The 13,491-nt window shown below is 37.2% G+C and overlaps 1 protein-coding gene across 2 annotated transcripts in view; it reads left to right on the plus strand.

Annotated features, from left to right (window-relative positions):
- LOC116772960 (homeobox protein homothorax) overlaps positions 1–13,206 on the plus strand; it is a 153,205-nt gene extending 139,999 nt beyond the window's left edge. Inside the window, exons 12-14 of one of the 2 annotated variants that reach the window (XM_032665292.2) lie at positions 7,303–7,361; positions 11,189–11,378; positions 11,579–13,206. In XM_032665292.2, coding sequence (XP_032521183.1) covers positions 7,303–7,361; positions 11,189–11,361 — 232 coding nt within the window. In that variant the 3' untranslated portion in view covers positions 11,362–11,378; positions 11,579–13,206. The remainder of the gene's footprint in view (positions 1–7,302; positions 7,362–11,188; positions 11,379–11,578) is intronic. The other variant, XM_032665293.2, reaches the window with a different exon arrangement.
- The last annotated feature ends 285 nt before the right edge of the window (positions 13,207–13,491 follow it).

A 13,491-nucleotide genomic window follows, 5' to 3' on the forward strand; every position in this document is an offset into this window, starting at 1 on the left:
CGCGGCGGTCACATCCGGCATCGTTCCGTTACTGCATGCTAGTATCAGGCTTTATTACATTAATGATTAAAAATATGCATACGAATAAATGTCAACGCAACTCTGTTTTAATAAGGTGACAAAAATTAAACATGCCTTTTTTTTGGTAGTAATTAAAGTAAAGTGATTTATCATCTACAATTTAGAAACTTAACAACCTTGTTTATAAGCAAACTAGTTTTCTTTTAAGTATTTTTTAGAAGTCAAATTTATACTTGTCAAGACAAACGTTGTATAATGATAATATCTGATTATATTAAAACGCTTACACACCTTACGTGGAACTTGTTTCGCTTTTTGTAATTTTGGCAAGCAGTAAAAAATTTATTACAATTTTAAATCGATTATTTTTCACGATTTAAAAGTGTAAGCGTGTAATGTCAAAGATCTCGCCGGCCAGTAACAATTGCGATATAGAATCTGATCCTCTTTGGTCTCCACTAAGGGTCTCTAATGGGCGATCCTTAAAATTTTAAACCCTTTATTTATAGCGGCCACTGTTCCGATACAGATATCGGTCGTATTGATCTTTCTATTTGTTATGATTCGCGAGACTGCATTTTGTAAAACACTATTACAATAATAAAATACACGTGTAAATGTGGCGTTTATCAAAGCAAATAAATGTTTTCATAAATAATGTCCTCATACGTGTCATTCGATGACTGTGGACACAGGTAATAAATCTGTAATTTAAACTTAATTGTTGGATGATTTATGTCAACACTATTTCAACATCTCGCTCTGTCTTACGAACACACGGAATTTAAAACGTCATTGAAATGACGCTAAAACGAGCATCAGATTATTTAAAATGATTTACAGAAATAAAAAAATATTGAGGTGGGAATTAAATTATGAACATTTTGAACGCTCGTTAATCAATCGATATGCAAACAAAATAACGCTAAAGGTGCGTTCGCTGGTTACGCCATCTGTCCGTGTAACTCACGCGATTATGTTGCGATATAACTATATAAGTTTAACGTCGGACCTTTGGTAATTAAAATACGGTTTTGTATTTATAAAACTTGGCATTTTATATTCTATATGGTTCACAGACGAAGCTATTCCGAACGAAGACCGACACACGCGGTCTCTCTTCAGAATATTAAAGGTCGCACATCACAATGCATTAACATCTTTTTGTTCTACGAAACTTGACAAATTACGTCCTATGTGCTCAATGCTGCCAACTTGTCAAATGTAAATGAAACGTTCTAATTTCAAAACATTTTTAACTGTCCCCTTGATTAATTGTTGCCAGCTTATATCAATTATTTCTAATTGATCCGAACACATTATTAACTTTATAAATGATACAAGATTTCAATTGGCTGCTACGGTCTCGTTGCCAAAAGTCCACACACTTCCTTCACTCGTCAAACATTATAAATTGATATTTTAAAATATCTTTATGCTATCTTATTGAAGATATAAAAAATACGGAGTAATACTATTCTTTTCAGACAGATAAAATTCTTATGGTCATTGTTTCATGTATTTATATAAGTCTGCCCGTTAGGAATCCATAAAGATAAAATTAAAATGAAACACTTTAGAGAATTAATGATAACGTTCATATAGTTTTATCTTTACGACATCAAAAATAAAAATTAGAAAAGAGAAAGCGGACGGCGGTCACAAGTGGAATGGTTCCGTGGATTAAACAGCGAACTTGAAATCCGCTCCGGATCCGAATAAATTGTTAAATGGAATGCATAGATGTAGATTGTGTGCGTCCGAACGGACTAGATCAGAACTCTTAAATTAATTACCACAGTAATACATTAAGGAGTGTTAAGTTCAGTATATATAATGTAATATTGAATCTAAAAGCATATAACATACATCCGACCGGTCAGCACACACGAGGTCCGCCGACCAACCTCCCGTTACGTTCTATGCCATTTGTCAAATTAATGACGCGGGAATCAGAGTTTTAAGGCACCTGATCGCTGTGACGTCATGATATTTGGATACCGTCAGCGCTACCAACATTATCATGTGTAATCTATCTGGCTATGGTTCATGGGAATACAGCCAATGTTATAGATAAATTTATATTTTTTTAATAATATGTATTCAAGATAATTAGACAAAAAATATAATTATAATTCTATAGTTAGGCTATGAGTATTTGTTTCCTTATAAAATCTAAAAGATCCCATATGTTTATCCATCGATTAGACGTCGCAATTAGCAAAGTACCAGGGCAGCAAGACCACTGTGGAGCTGCGTCAGTGGAGGCAATCCATCACTGCTGCACATTAGTTCTCGCGGCCGCCGCAACGCCCGCACGGCGCTGCTGGCGCTCATTAGTGGCCGTGTGGTACATGCTCGCTCGTGCCGCACTGGTAACACATACATATGTACAATCAGTGCCATTTTAATGACAGAAGTCGTTAGACAACAACTTTTACGTTACACGCTGAATAAGTAAGAAATGTGACGGCGAATAAACATCGGAAACAAACGTAGCATTAGCAGTGTTTAGTGAGGAGTAACATCTGCCGTCGGCGATAACGTTCGCACCTCAACCCTTTCATATTTAATGATAAATAAATTGTTAGCAGTCGTCGAACGATCAACGCAAGATGACGCTGGGCGGCTCTTTAAATTATTATCTCCGTCCCCTAGCAGTTATGAGAGTCACAACTAAATGCGAACTATTCGATGACATTCTATGAATATATTAAACAAGCTTTTAATAACAAAATCAAGCTGTGACTTGTCATGTTTGTTCCACCTTAATAATAATATTGCCCATTACGTAGGGCTTATTAATCTTAAGAGACTGTTAACTGTAGGTTTTACCAACAAATAATTAAAACCATTTACTTTTTAGGATTACCTTTTTACACCTAAAAACCGAAATTATTTTTCTTTATATTATTTAAACTCTTTTACCGTCCAATAGTTAATTTAGACCGTAATTCATAAAATTAAATATATTCCCTTAATCATCAAAGCTAGTCTTCAGTTTACCAGAAACGGTAAAGCTGTCTCACAATTATCGCAGTGCCATATGTTACGTGATGACGAGCGAAGGTCTAAGGGCGGAGGGTCAGGATATATGGCAAGTAATTACCACCAACGGCTACCACCTCGGGGTTAAGGCTCCTTAAAATGGAACATTTGTCCGCTTAATTTCCTACAGATTTATACTTTACTTTAACTTCATTAACGAATGTTGTCGCTTGTGAACTCAACATGTCTATATCACGAGCGAATGTTTTCACGCATTCTCAACTGAGAACAAAGGTTAATAATAACAAACTCGGACACGGTGTCGTTATGTTGGTTTGTTGGCACTTATTGGACGGTCCACTCGTGATCCCCAACTTATAATAATTTACTGGTCGCACCTATAATTGCCTGATTTAGGGCAGTTTCTATGCGTCGACGCGGCCATCGGATTTCATGGAAAAAAATTTATCGCCCATGGGGCAGCTCCGGATTAGAAGAATTTGTACGTGATATCGTTTTGTTTCTGCTGACGGCGCGGAATAAATCATATCGGCCCATAACATTGAGTAGAAATAAATGTATGGACTGTTTCATTACAAAGGATTCAAGCTACAAATATTATAATACGGACCATGTTGTTGTATAACAATTTGTTGCGTGCGATATTCCAGAGGTCAGTTGGATCACGTCCGTGATGCTTACATCATAAAACGATCCGCACTGGATTTATAGGCTTTCATCGTCTGTTGCGAATTATTCACCCTTTACAACCGAGCTCCATTACAAATCTCAAAGATTTAGACTTCCTTCACAATCAAAACATCATCAATATAAATCTATTGATGTTTACTACACACGAATTGTAGCTCCGTGTTTGCCCAGGAATATATAAATAAATAAAAAATAAACATTTATTATATAGCGCACCAAATTTATGAATCCACAAAGAAATTTTGATATATAGTTGATAATAAATAACTTTGATACTGACCAAGCCGTGGTGGATGAGATCCAAGCCATGATATAGGAGTAATGTACTGAACGCCAACATTATTTATAAATATCGTAACGCGTGCTAATAACAACCATAACATATTTATTATATCCCATTCGATACACATTATAAAATCTATTTGAAATCAGTAATTAAGTGCGCACTTCGTTTACAAACATAAGCGACCTTTAGTGTCTGTAAGTCGAGCCAAGTGACCGGATGTGAGAGAACAAGTTTCTCATAATGAAATATGTCCACCGTGGCTATGTTTATGTCGGGCCCACAGCGGTTTCCGTACTTCAGTACTTTGCTAATATGTCGTAACTTTTTATGTTATTTTCCGTATTTTTTTTCCTTATTCCAGCTATTCCTATAATCGGAACAACTCGGCTGGTCTCACCCGGATATAATTCAGTGACTATTGAATAAAATGTTTGTTTATTCAGTGTGACTTCTGAGACATGAACTTGAATGTCTTAATCGAATTAAAAGGCAATGAAATGTTGATCGTTTTGCATAAAATTATAAATCTTAATAACTATTTTATCGACAGAAAAAATAACCAGAAATTAATATAATTTTAGGTAAATTCTTTACCCACAGCTCCTATGATGTTATTTAAAATGAACTCCTAAAACAAAATGGTTAGAGCAATATTTAATAAAGTTCTAAATAATAACTATCTAGGAGAAGGTGAGCCGGTCCTTCCGGAATTAAGCCTTAATTAGGGAAAAACGGAATTTATTGCCCGGGCAATACCTCTCCCTGTTTGTTTTGCTTAAGATCCTGAACACACCTGGCAACACGGACGGGGGAACCTGTTGTAAAGAGAAAACTAAACGATAGAAAATATCCTTCAACCTTATAAATCTCACGGGAAAGACAGTTTAAGAAATAAATGTCGGATCACTATTTCACTACTCACTGTTACAACACTGCAAACGTTACGTATTTTGCAACGAATTATACTTATTTACTTTGATGTAAAGATTTTGTAACGGAACGTATTGGATGTATTTCAAGATGACTTTGTACATTTTAATCTCAAAGACGGCGCACATATCAGTCTCGACGTACAAAATTCTAAACATTTATCCATCAAGGGTAATAAAATATATATTTTATTCTTAACACAATTGCTGAATCCAATCACGTCTAATTTTATGTAAAAAACAGTATACTGTACCTGTTCAATGTGCCCGTAATAAATTAACGCCCTCCCCGCGATCTGTGGGTCCCCCCCTCCATCTCCTTATTTTAATTTGCTTTAGGTAATTAAAATCCAAAAACTTCCGAGGAGAAATTAAATTTTATTCTCGCCCCAGAATCAGGCCTCGGAATTACTAAGACACTTTCGACTTACGAGAATTATCTTCGTTAAATGAAAAGGTTTTGCTATTGTGATATTTATAGGCCCTTTGAATGTAACGGCGTCCGTGTCGCACATGAAAACACTACTAATAAGCAACGTTAATTAAACTAAATGATCAACAAAATAAATGAAGACATTTCGTTCATTTGCAAATCAATAAATGAGTGTCAATTAAAAGAAATTTAAATTTTGTAATAACATTATCAAAAATTCCATCTGGTGTAACTGTATTTGGGATCATGTTTCGTCTCCATCCAGGGTCCCCCGACCCTCGTCCGAACAGCCTCCAATACGTGTCCCAGGAACTAAATGGTCCCTTTAACTTTTCCTATTTAGGGAAAGCCGGGGAAATCTCACAATAATAATAGATACCAGGATATCATGAGCTCGAGGGCCCTATTAACATAACGTATTTGGCCAAACACCCGCTCGGTAATAAAAATAATTAATAATAATAACAGTTAGTAGAATTGACCGAACTATTGGATGTACACATGTATAGCGCACAAGCCGCCACCCTCCGCAAGCCGCTCGGCCGCTGTGAGGACAGTCCTTGACAAAAAGATAATCTCAACAATTAGACGCATTTGCATTTAATATTAATAAATCTCATGCACTTTTGTCCGACGGTACAAGGAATTACGTCAGTTTAGAATTCACCCTCAACTAGCATTAACAAGTCCAGAGTGTTTTGATTTATAGGTCCCCATCTGGGGTCCGTATTATAAAATAATGCACATAAACAAATGCAAATATCGTGTTGCCCTATTGTCTGTGTGCATTGTCATAGTGCAGTGTAAGAGAGCTCCCGTGAAACAAATGATTCGATTCGTGGATGCTACATTCCTAAATATATTCTCGTGTTACAATCCTGTTATATTATTTTAATACCGTCAATTGAACCGGACTGGATTGTATATAAATAACTGATAGATCATAACCTTGCTTACTACGAGATACTCATTATTGTACATTAACCAAAGATGTGTTACTGTGTAAAATATAACAAAAAAAAATACTAACAATAAACGTATTGAGACATATCAAACTACACAAACAGCAAATCCAACGAGCAATCGTAAACCTAAGAAATGAACGCTATACCGTAATCACCAAATTAGTGTGACGCTATAAATCAAACGCAACATATTGTACGGCAGCGCCGTAATAACAATTTGAGCTGTCAAAATTAATACAAGGCATTGCCCCCGCGCGGACTCGCGTTTTTCCCCCGGGGTCCAGAGCCGGCACATGAAGAGTTAATTAACTAATCTTGATATCAACAATACATTAGACGCATCGGACGCAATGGTTCCTAATTACGGAAGGGTCGGATTACATTACGGTTGGAATTCGATATAATTTTCAAATGTCCGCTCAGTCGACCGTATAACCCCACTGCCTTGAAATATATTCTTCGTCTTGACGATCGCTACACCGAATACATGCTAGATGGATCTTATAAAATATAAACCGGACCTTTGCCAAAATAAAAATACGAAACTGCTATACAAAAACCAAATCCAATAAGGTTATAAAACTGGATGTAATTCCGGTAATACGCGAAAAACTAATCGAATCACAAAGCAATCGGCGGATATCTCCCGACAATTCATGGTGACAGTTAATTTGGGAATGCACCCGGCCCGTTACTTATTCACCTCGTAACCTATCCGATGCGAGTAATTGCTTCAAACTCACTCGCTATAGTTATTATCCTTTTGTATAAACTCTCTCAATAAGACTTTGTTTTATAAATGTGAGTTAAACTATTGATTTAGCGGTCTTACATCAACTGACCACTTAATTAATTTAAAATCATCAAGATATCTCAAAGAAATAGTGATTAGCTGACACAAAAAACAATAAAAGCTTTCATGCATGTAACGAATCGATTAATTTAAGCATATTTTTTATTTATTTCCAGGTTTATCAACGCGAGACGTAGGATAGTCCAGCCGATGATCGACCAGTCCAATAGAGCAGGTAACATTTTTCTTATACGAACAGTGTCTAACCTCCGAGCACTTACAGACACAAATTTCACCGATAAATTTTGGATGGCCAAAATTTGAGAATAGAACATAATGGCATTAGGTACGTGCATCGCAATACGGCTGGCGGAGGACTTTGAAGTCGACAATCGAGTTGTGGTCTCTTCATACAGTATGCAGGATGTAGCGTCCCGTGGGGGCAGCTTTCACTGACCGATACATAAACGAATTTACCGGCCACTGAAATACTCTGGGTTTAAATATTGTTTGTCTATTCACAGGTTATTTAAACCTGGACCAATACAAAGTGTTTATACACAGCGCATAACTTTTACCAATTAACCGAGCTCTATATTTCAAAGTAATGTCATTAGTCAGAAAACATCCACGCCGATTTAATTCAATCGAACGTATTCAGTAACAAGTCTGTTAATAACTCAAAGAAAGTAATCTCAAACGATCGTCCCAGAAGCTATTTGGTAATTGTAGCAGTCGATAAAATGTAAAAATACCGGGGGTAGAAACGTCGCAAAAAGGGCTCACAACAGCAAAACGTAAGAAGGGTAAAAAAGAATAATGTCGGAATTCGTTGACCCATCCCCGGCTATCCATCACGCGCCCCGCCGGCCCCGGCCCCAGCCCCGGCCCCGGCCCCGGCCCTATCGGACCTGCCTCAGGATTACAGCGCCTTTGTCTCTCAGATATCTGGATCTCTTCTACACGATATTAATACATTCCCATATAAACTTTTTCCTCCTACAACATTATTACATCGCAGATCGATCGATTTCTTCTCAGCGTTCAACTTAACATCTTAACACCGCGTTTAATATTTAATCGACTGTCATAAATCCATCAAAGCCACAATCGTATATACATAAATTCCTTTGACGTTTATGTGAATTTAATAGACTCAATAAACATGAACATAATTAATTACTCCAAATAAGTAGTATTATTATTCCGTGAGCACACAACACTTGAGCCACCTGTCGTCACACACACCCACACAGCCACACGTGATAACAGACACTCACACGAGCGCGAGCTCCGCGTACTAATGAATTTATTATAAGAGCATAAATTGCTCTCTGATGCGTCGCCATTACCGAACGAGACTGTAAATTACAATACGCAGAGCCGACTATTTCAGACCAATCGTTTATCCAGCTTTTCGCGGATTAAACCAACGACCTGCAGTTTATTAAAAACGAAAACACGTTATTGCCGTTACTGAGTCATTAACCATCGGTTCAATAATAATGATTGACAGACAGCGCGTCCAAGGATTGCATCCCGATGACACTATCAGGTTAACCTTAAATAGTGTGTAATCACTTCCAAACGTAGCCTTTTCTCACACATCTAGTATTTATTCCGTTTGCGTACAGTGAGTCATTAGAGGATGTACAAATAAATAAACATGTAGTAATACGAAAATAAGAGACAAACACTTTTTACGGATCATAAAAAACAAAAGTCATGGTTTCAGCCAAAAGCAAACAAAACAGTAACTTCCACGGTAAGATGAACGCACCAGGAATACATAAACAGCGGAGCGATTGGAAAGCTGTTGGCTCGCTTGACCACAGGAAATGCGGTGGCCATTTTCTTTAGGCGATTGCCAAAACAATTTTCCATCTACGCTCCCTTTCCCATTTTCTGTCGTCGGCAAACTTGGCGCATCCGCCGGGAATATTTAGAATTCTGTCCATGTTTTATACTCTGTTTTAGAGCTGCAACACGACGCCAGAGTCCGTCTAGTACTTAAGACAATGAGCGAAGTAATATTCCACTGTATCTCCGAAACGGCTAAATTTTATACGGACACCCATTATTTATATTGCTTTTAGACTGATTGTTTCTCGGGAGACAAAAGGTTTTCTTTTTTAAACCCGACCTCTGAATAAAAACTGTTTTTCGCATAAATATATCATACGCTGAATTTATGATCGATCATCTGAACGAGGATTATTAAGTACGAAACTAATTCGAATCTAATTACGCCTGCACTACATATTCGGTTGATTAAAGGAAAAATGCTGCATCGAGAGTAAGTGAGCCGTGTCTCCGCTCTCAAGACCGTCGGAACAGGAAACAATAACAGGCTCCGAGTGGAGGGCTCGGGAACTATGATTTAGTAGCTTTATGACGACGATTTTGGACTTTCTCATGCAATTAAATCGACCCACGCTGGGCCTTATCATAATATAACCGAGAGTCCCGCACGATACATTTTTCTATTTATAGACTAGCTGTTTTTCTAATGCCTATTCAACTAGCATTCCCACACAATGGTGTGAATATAAAAACGGGAGTATATTTCTATTTTTCAATGTATAAAACAATCGCGTGACTGGAAGATGCAACTTTAACTATGCTGAACAGACGGCTACAGGATATTATTTATGTTAGTCGAGCGTGAAATCTAATGCTTTTATTTGAATGAAACAAAAAATATATACATCCTTATAAAACTTAAATTAAATTTAAAACATAATTAGGACTTCGTATATTTACATTTTCCGTTCCGTTTCACGAAATACGAAATATAAGACCTAGATTCCCGCAGTGGAACCTAAAAATTAACTAGGAGTAAGCGCCAGTACGATAAAGCTCTTCTATTTTTACCTTGCACGAGGGAACCCTAAAAAAATAAGATTCCGTAGCTCTCGGCGATTGTTGCAGAACACATTAATATTCTGCAATGGAAAAGCATTGTAGCTTCGTGAAAAAAAAAAGAAGAAAAAATGTTACCACTTTTTCGAATTGCTTCGCTTCGGATGAAGAATTGTATTTTATCGGCAAAAAACGTAATGGCGTGTTTATTAGAGCGATTGTTTATTTCTGTTTTATATCCTAGTGTTGTTTCTTTACTTTTTATACGAAATTCGGAACGCGGTAACCTTTTCACAATGGCCGAGTCAAAGGTCATAACTATGTAAGGGTTTACAAATTTTCTCCAATAATTTTTATGTATCTAGTCTAAATACGACTAGTAGATGTAAGGCTCGACAAAAGCTGTATTGCTCCTAACAAAAAGCTTACCGAAAAGTAATTTCGATATCGGCATTAGACTGTTTTCGGCACGGCGCAATGGCGCGTGCTACCATAAAGGCCCCACGAGGAAGACGGAAATCGGCGTCAATAATGGACGAACACCATTAGCTCACGATTGATAATCCCCATGGATATATCGCTATCGGAAGACATAACAGTTTTGTGGTAAAATTGAGCGGATTCCCCGTCCGACTTGACAATCAACATCAACGTTTTTTTTCGAATCAACAAAACAAAGTTTCAATATTATTATCAAACTTCACAGAGGAAGTCGTTCGCCGAAATAACGAGTTCCCATGCTCTTAAACAAATATAGATCGCAAAAAAGAATGAGAGCAGGTCTCGCTGCTGATCGCGCACTTGTTTGCGACTTTCGTTTAATAAAACCAACAATTTTAGTACAATTGCCGCTGCTACTATTTCACAACAGTATCCTTACTATGAGTTTGTACTTCCGAGTCAAATGACAGTATCAAAATATTCGGTATTCCAATAAAAAACTGTATACTGTCCGTATTTAGTTTTTCGATACTAACTAATGATGGATGTACTTACTAATCGTTACTTCGTTTAAGAAGAATCTCGAGTATTTCTAGAATTGAAACAAATATCAATTGAATAGCGTCTGATCCAAGTCTGGTCCCAGCAAAACTCTAACTATAGGTCTGTAAGTGCTTGGAATCGTATGCACATACTAAGGTATAAACTGGAGAAGGAACAAAGTCTCCTGACCAAGATCAGTCCTAATTAACCGTGCAGTATTCTATCCGGCAGTGTTCCCGCATGCGGGGCCCAGCGGTGCCTACAGCCCGGAGGCTACCATGGGCTACATGATGGACGGTCAGCAGATGATGCACAGGCCTCCCGCGGACCCCGCCTTCCACCAGGGTTACGCGCATTACCCCGCCGAGTACTACGGCCACCATCTTTAATGCGCGCACTTGTACATGTAAGTAAATTCAGAGCTGTAATACAATAACATAATTCCCGCGACTCGTATATTTAGGAATCAGTTCAAATGAAAATTTATAATTTATGATCAAAGGTTCGTGTAAAAATAAATAAAAAAAATATGTAATAAAGCGAAGTGTTTTTTTGTTTGTATTATAAACTTTCCGTCGATAACTACATACGAGGTTTCCCTTTCAGATATGAATAAACCATCGTCCGGCCTCAGCGATCCGAGGCCGACACGACACGGCGCACGTCACGACACGACACACGACGCGTGACGCGTGTCGGACACACAAACAGGAGAGCGATGCTAAATGTACATAAGCGATACAATTTTGTAATATTTGAAACAGTATACGATCTCCTAAATTAAGATTATAAAGTCAACTTTAATTTTTAAAATAATGTAAATTACGAAGTGACCATGAACGCTGTATAGAATGGTGCAAACACCCTTTATAAAGATAAGCCGCGAGCCGTCCGGCGGACGGCGGGCGGCGGGCGGCGGGCGGCGGGTAACAATAACGATGACGAAATAAACAATGGTTTGATAGTTATCTTATAAATATTTATAGCTAATTGTGTATTGTTATTACGTAAATATAAATAATAATTGATTAATTGTAAGTTGTAACTATTACTGGAAGTACGGGGCGCACGGATTTTAAGGATGTTTACATTTTTTATGAGCCTCTACGTTTATAGACACGGATATGATATTTTTTTGGATTTGAGTTGTGAGCGGCGCCGGGGCGAGCCGCTAGCGAGCCGTCGGCTCCTGGCGAGCGAGCCCCGCCGTCGCTAAAGTTCGTGAGCAACCATTAAGGTTACTTGTCTGTAATTTTTTTCTAATTACTCTCATAATTTATGAAGACGTTAAGCTCAATGTACACCTAAGTAATGTCAATTGCGATGAACTTATTATTTAACTATGAAATTCTGCAATTTTGCTTTACAGGTGAAGTACATATCTTTGAATTATGTATAGTATATATATATTATATATTAAATGGGTATCAGATATCATACACTCACCTTGCCTTGGTGTTCAATAAAGTAGCACAATTTGTAACCGATGTATACGATGAAATAAATGATATTTTACGATGTTGAAGTCGATCACAGTTTTAGGTATACATTGCCTTCTACTTACGAAGAGATTAATATAGACTCGTACTAAGCTACGACCTGTGACCTAGAGGATAGCGCAGATTGTACAGATATTGTATACAATTTTGTATTTATGGAGACTGTTAAATAATCGCGCCAACTCCGACACGTCACTCCGACAGTTGACGCTGACGCTGACGTCGACGGTTAGGTCGCATTCCGTGGAATTGCACTAATTTTGATTTCACTATTTTGTTATATATATATTTGATATTTATATATTTGATAGACCACGGAACCAAAAATATAAAAAAAAAGGTTTAGTCCTTTCGGGAGTTCAAGGGTAATTGTGTGAATTACCAGCCTTAAGCCAAGTATACGATTGGAGCTTTTAAAATTGACGAAATTTGTATTAGCTTCGGTTAACTTAGTTATCGTGAAGTTATCCGGGACAAGCTTTACTCTAGATTAACCGAGACTCTGTAAGTGCGGTGCGGCTGTTTTGCCGATTTAATATATATATCCGATTCCCTCAGACAAATGGAATATACGGAAGAGTTTCAGGAGATTCAGTCGTTAAATTATAAAGGTCATAGCAACCGCACCGCATAGATCCTTAGTAATGTAACTGTTATTATTATTATTTTGTAAATACATCGATATGTCTGTGTATAAACCGTTTAGTTTCCAATAAAAAAAAATTCAGTATTAAATTGATTTTTTAAAAAAAACCATATTCTGTCGGCACCGGAGTCTGTTACAGCCCTATAACATTGTTAACGTATCTCGTGTAATATATTTTATTAAGAAGTCTTAAATAGTAGTTATTAGCTATTAATGTATTCATTGAAGAAAGTTATTTTCATTTTTTTTTTTTGTCTTTGTCATGTATGTATGTATTATACATGTCTGGAAGTCACGGAATAATTGTAAATATAGCAACTAATAGGAGTCTCGTCCGGCAGCGAGAGACAGGATACCTTCGACACCACACTTAA

Source organism: Danaus plexippus (genome assembly GCF_018135715.1).
Source record: "Danaus plexippus chromosome 18 unlocalized genomic scaffold, MEX_DaPlex mxdp_20, whole genome shotgun sequence".
NCBI classification, from domain to species: domain Eukaryota; kingdom Metazoa; phylum Arthropoda; class Insecta; order Lepidoptera; family Nymphalidae; genus Danaus; species Danaus plexippus.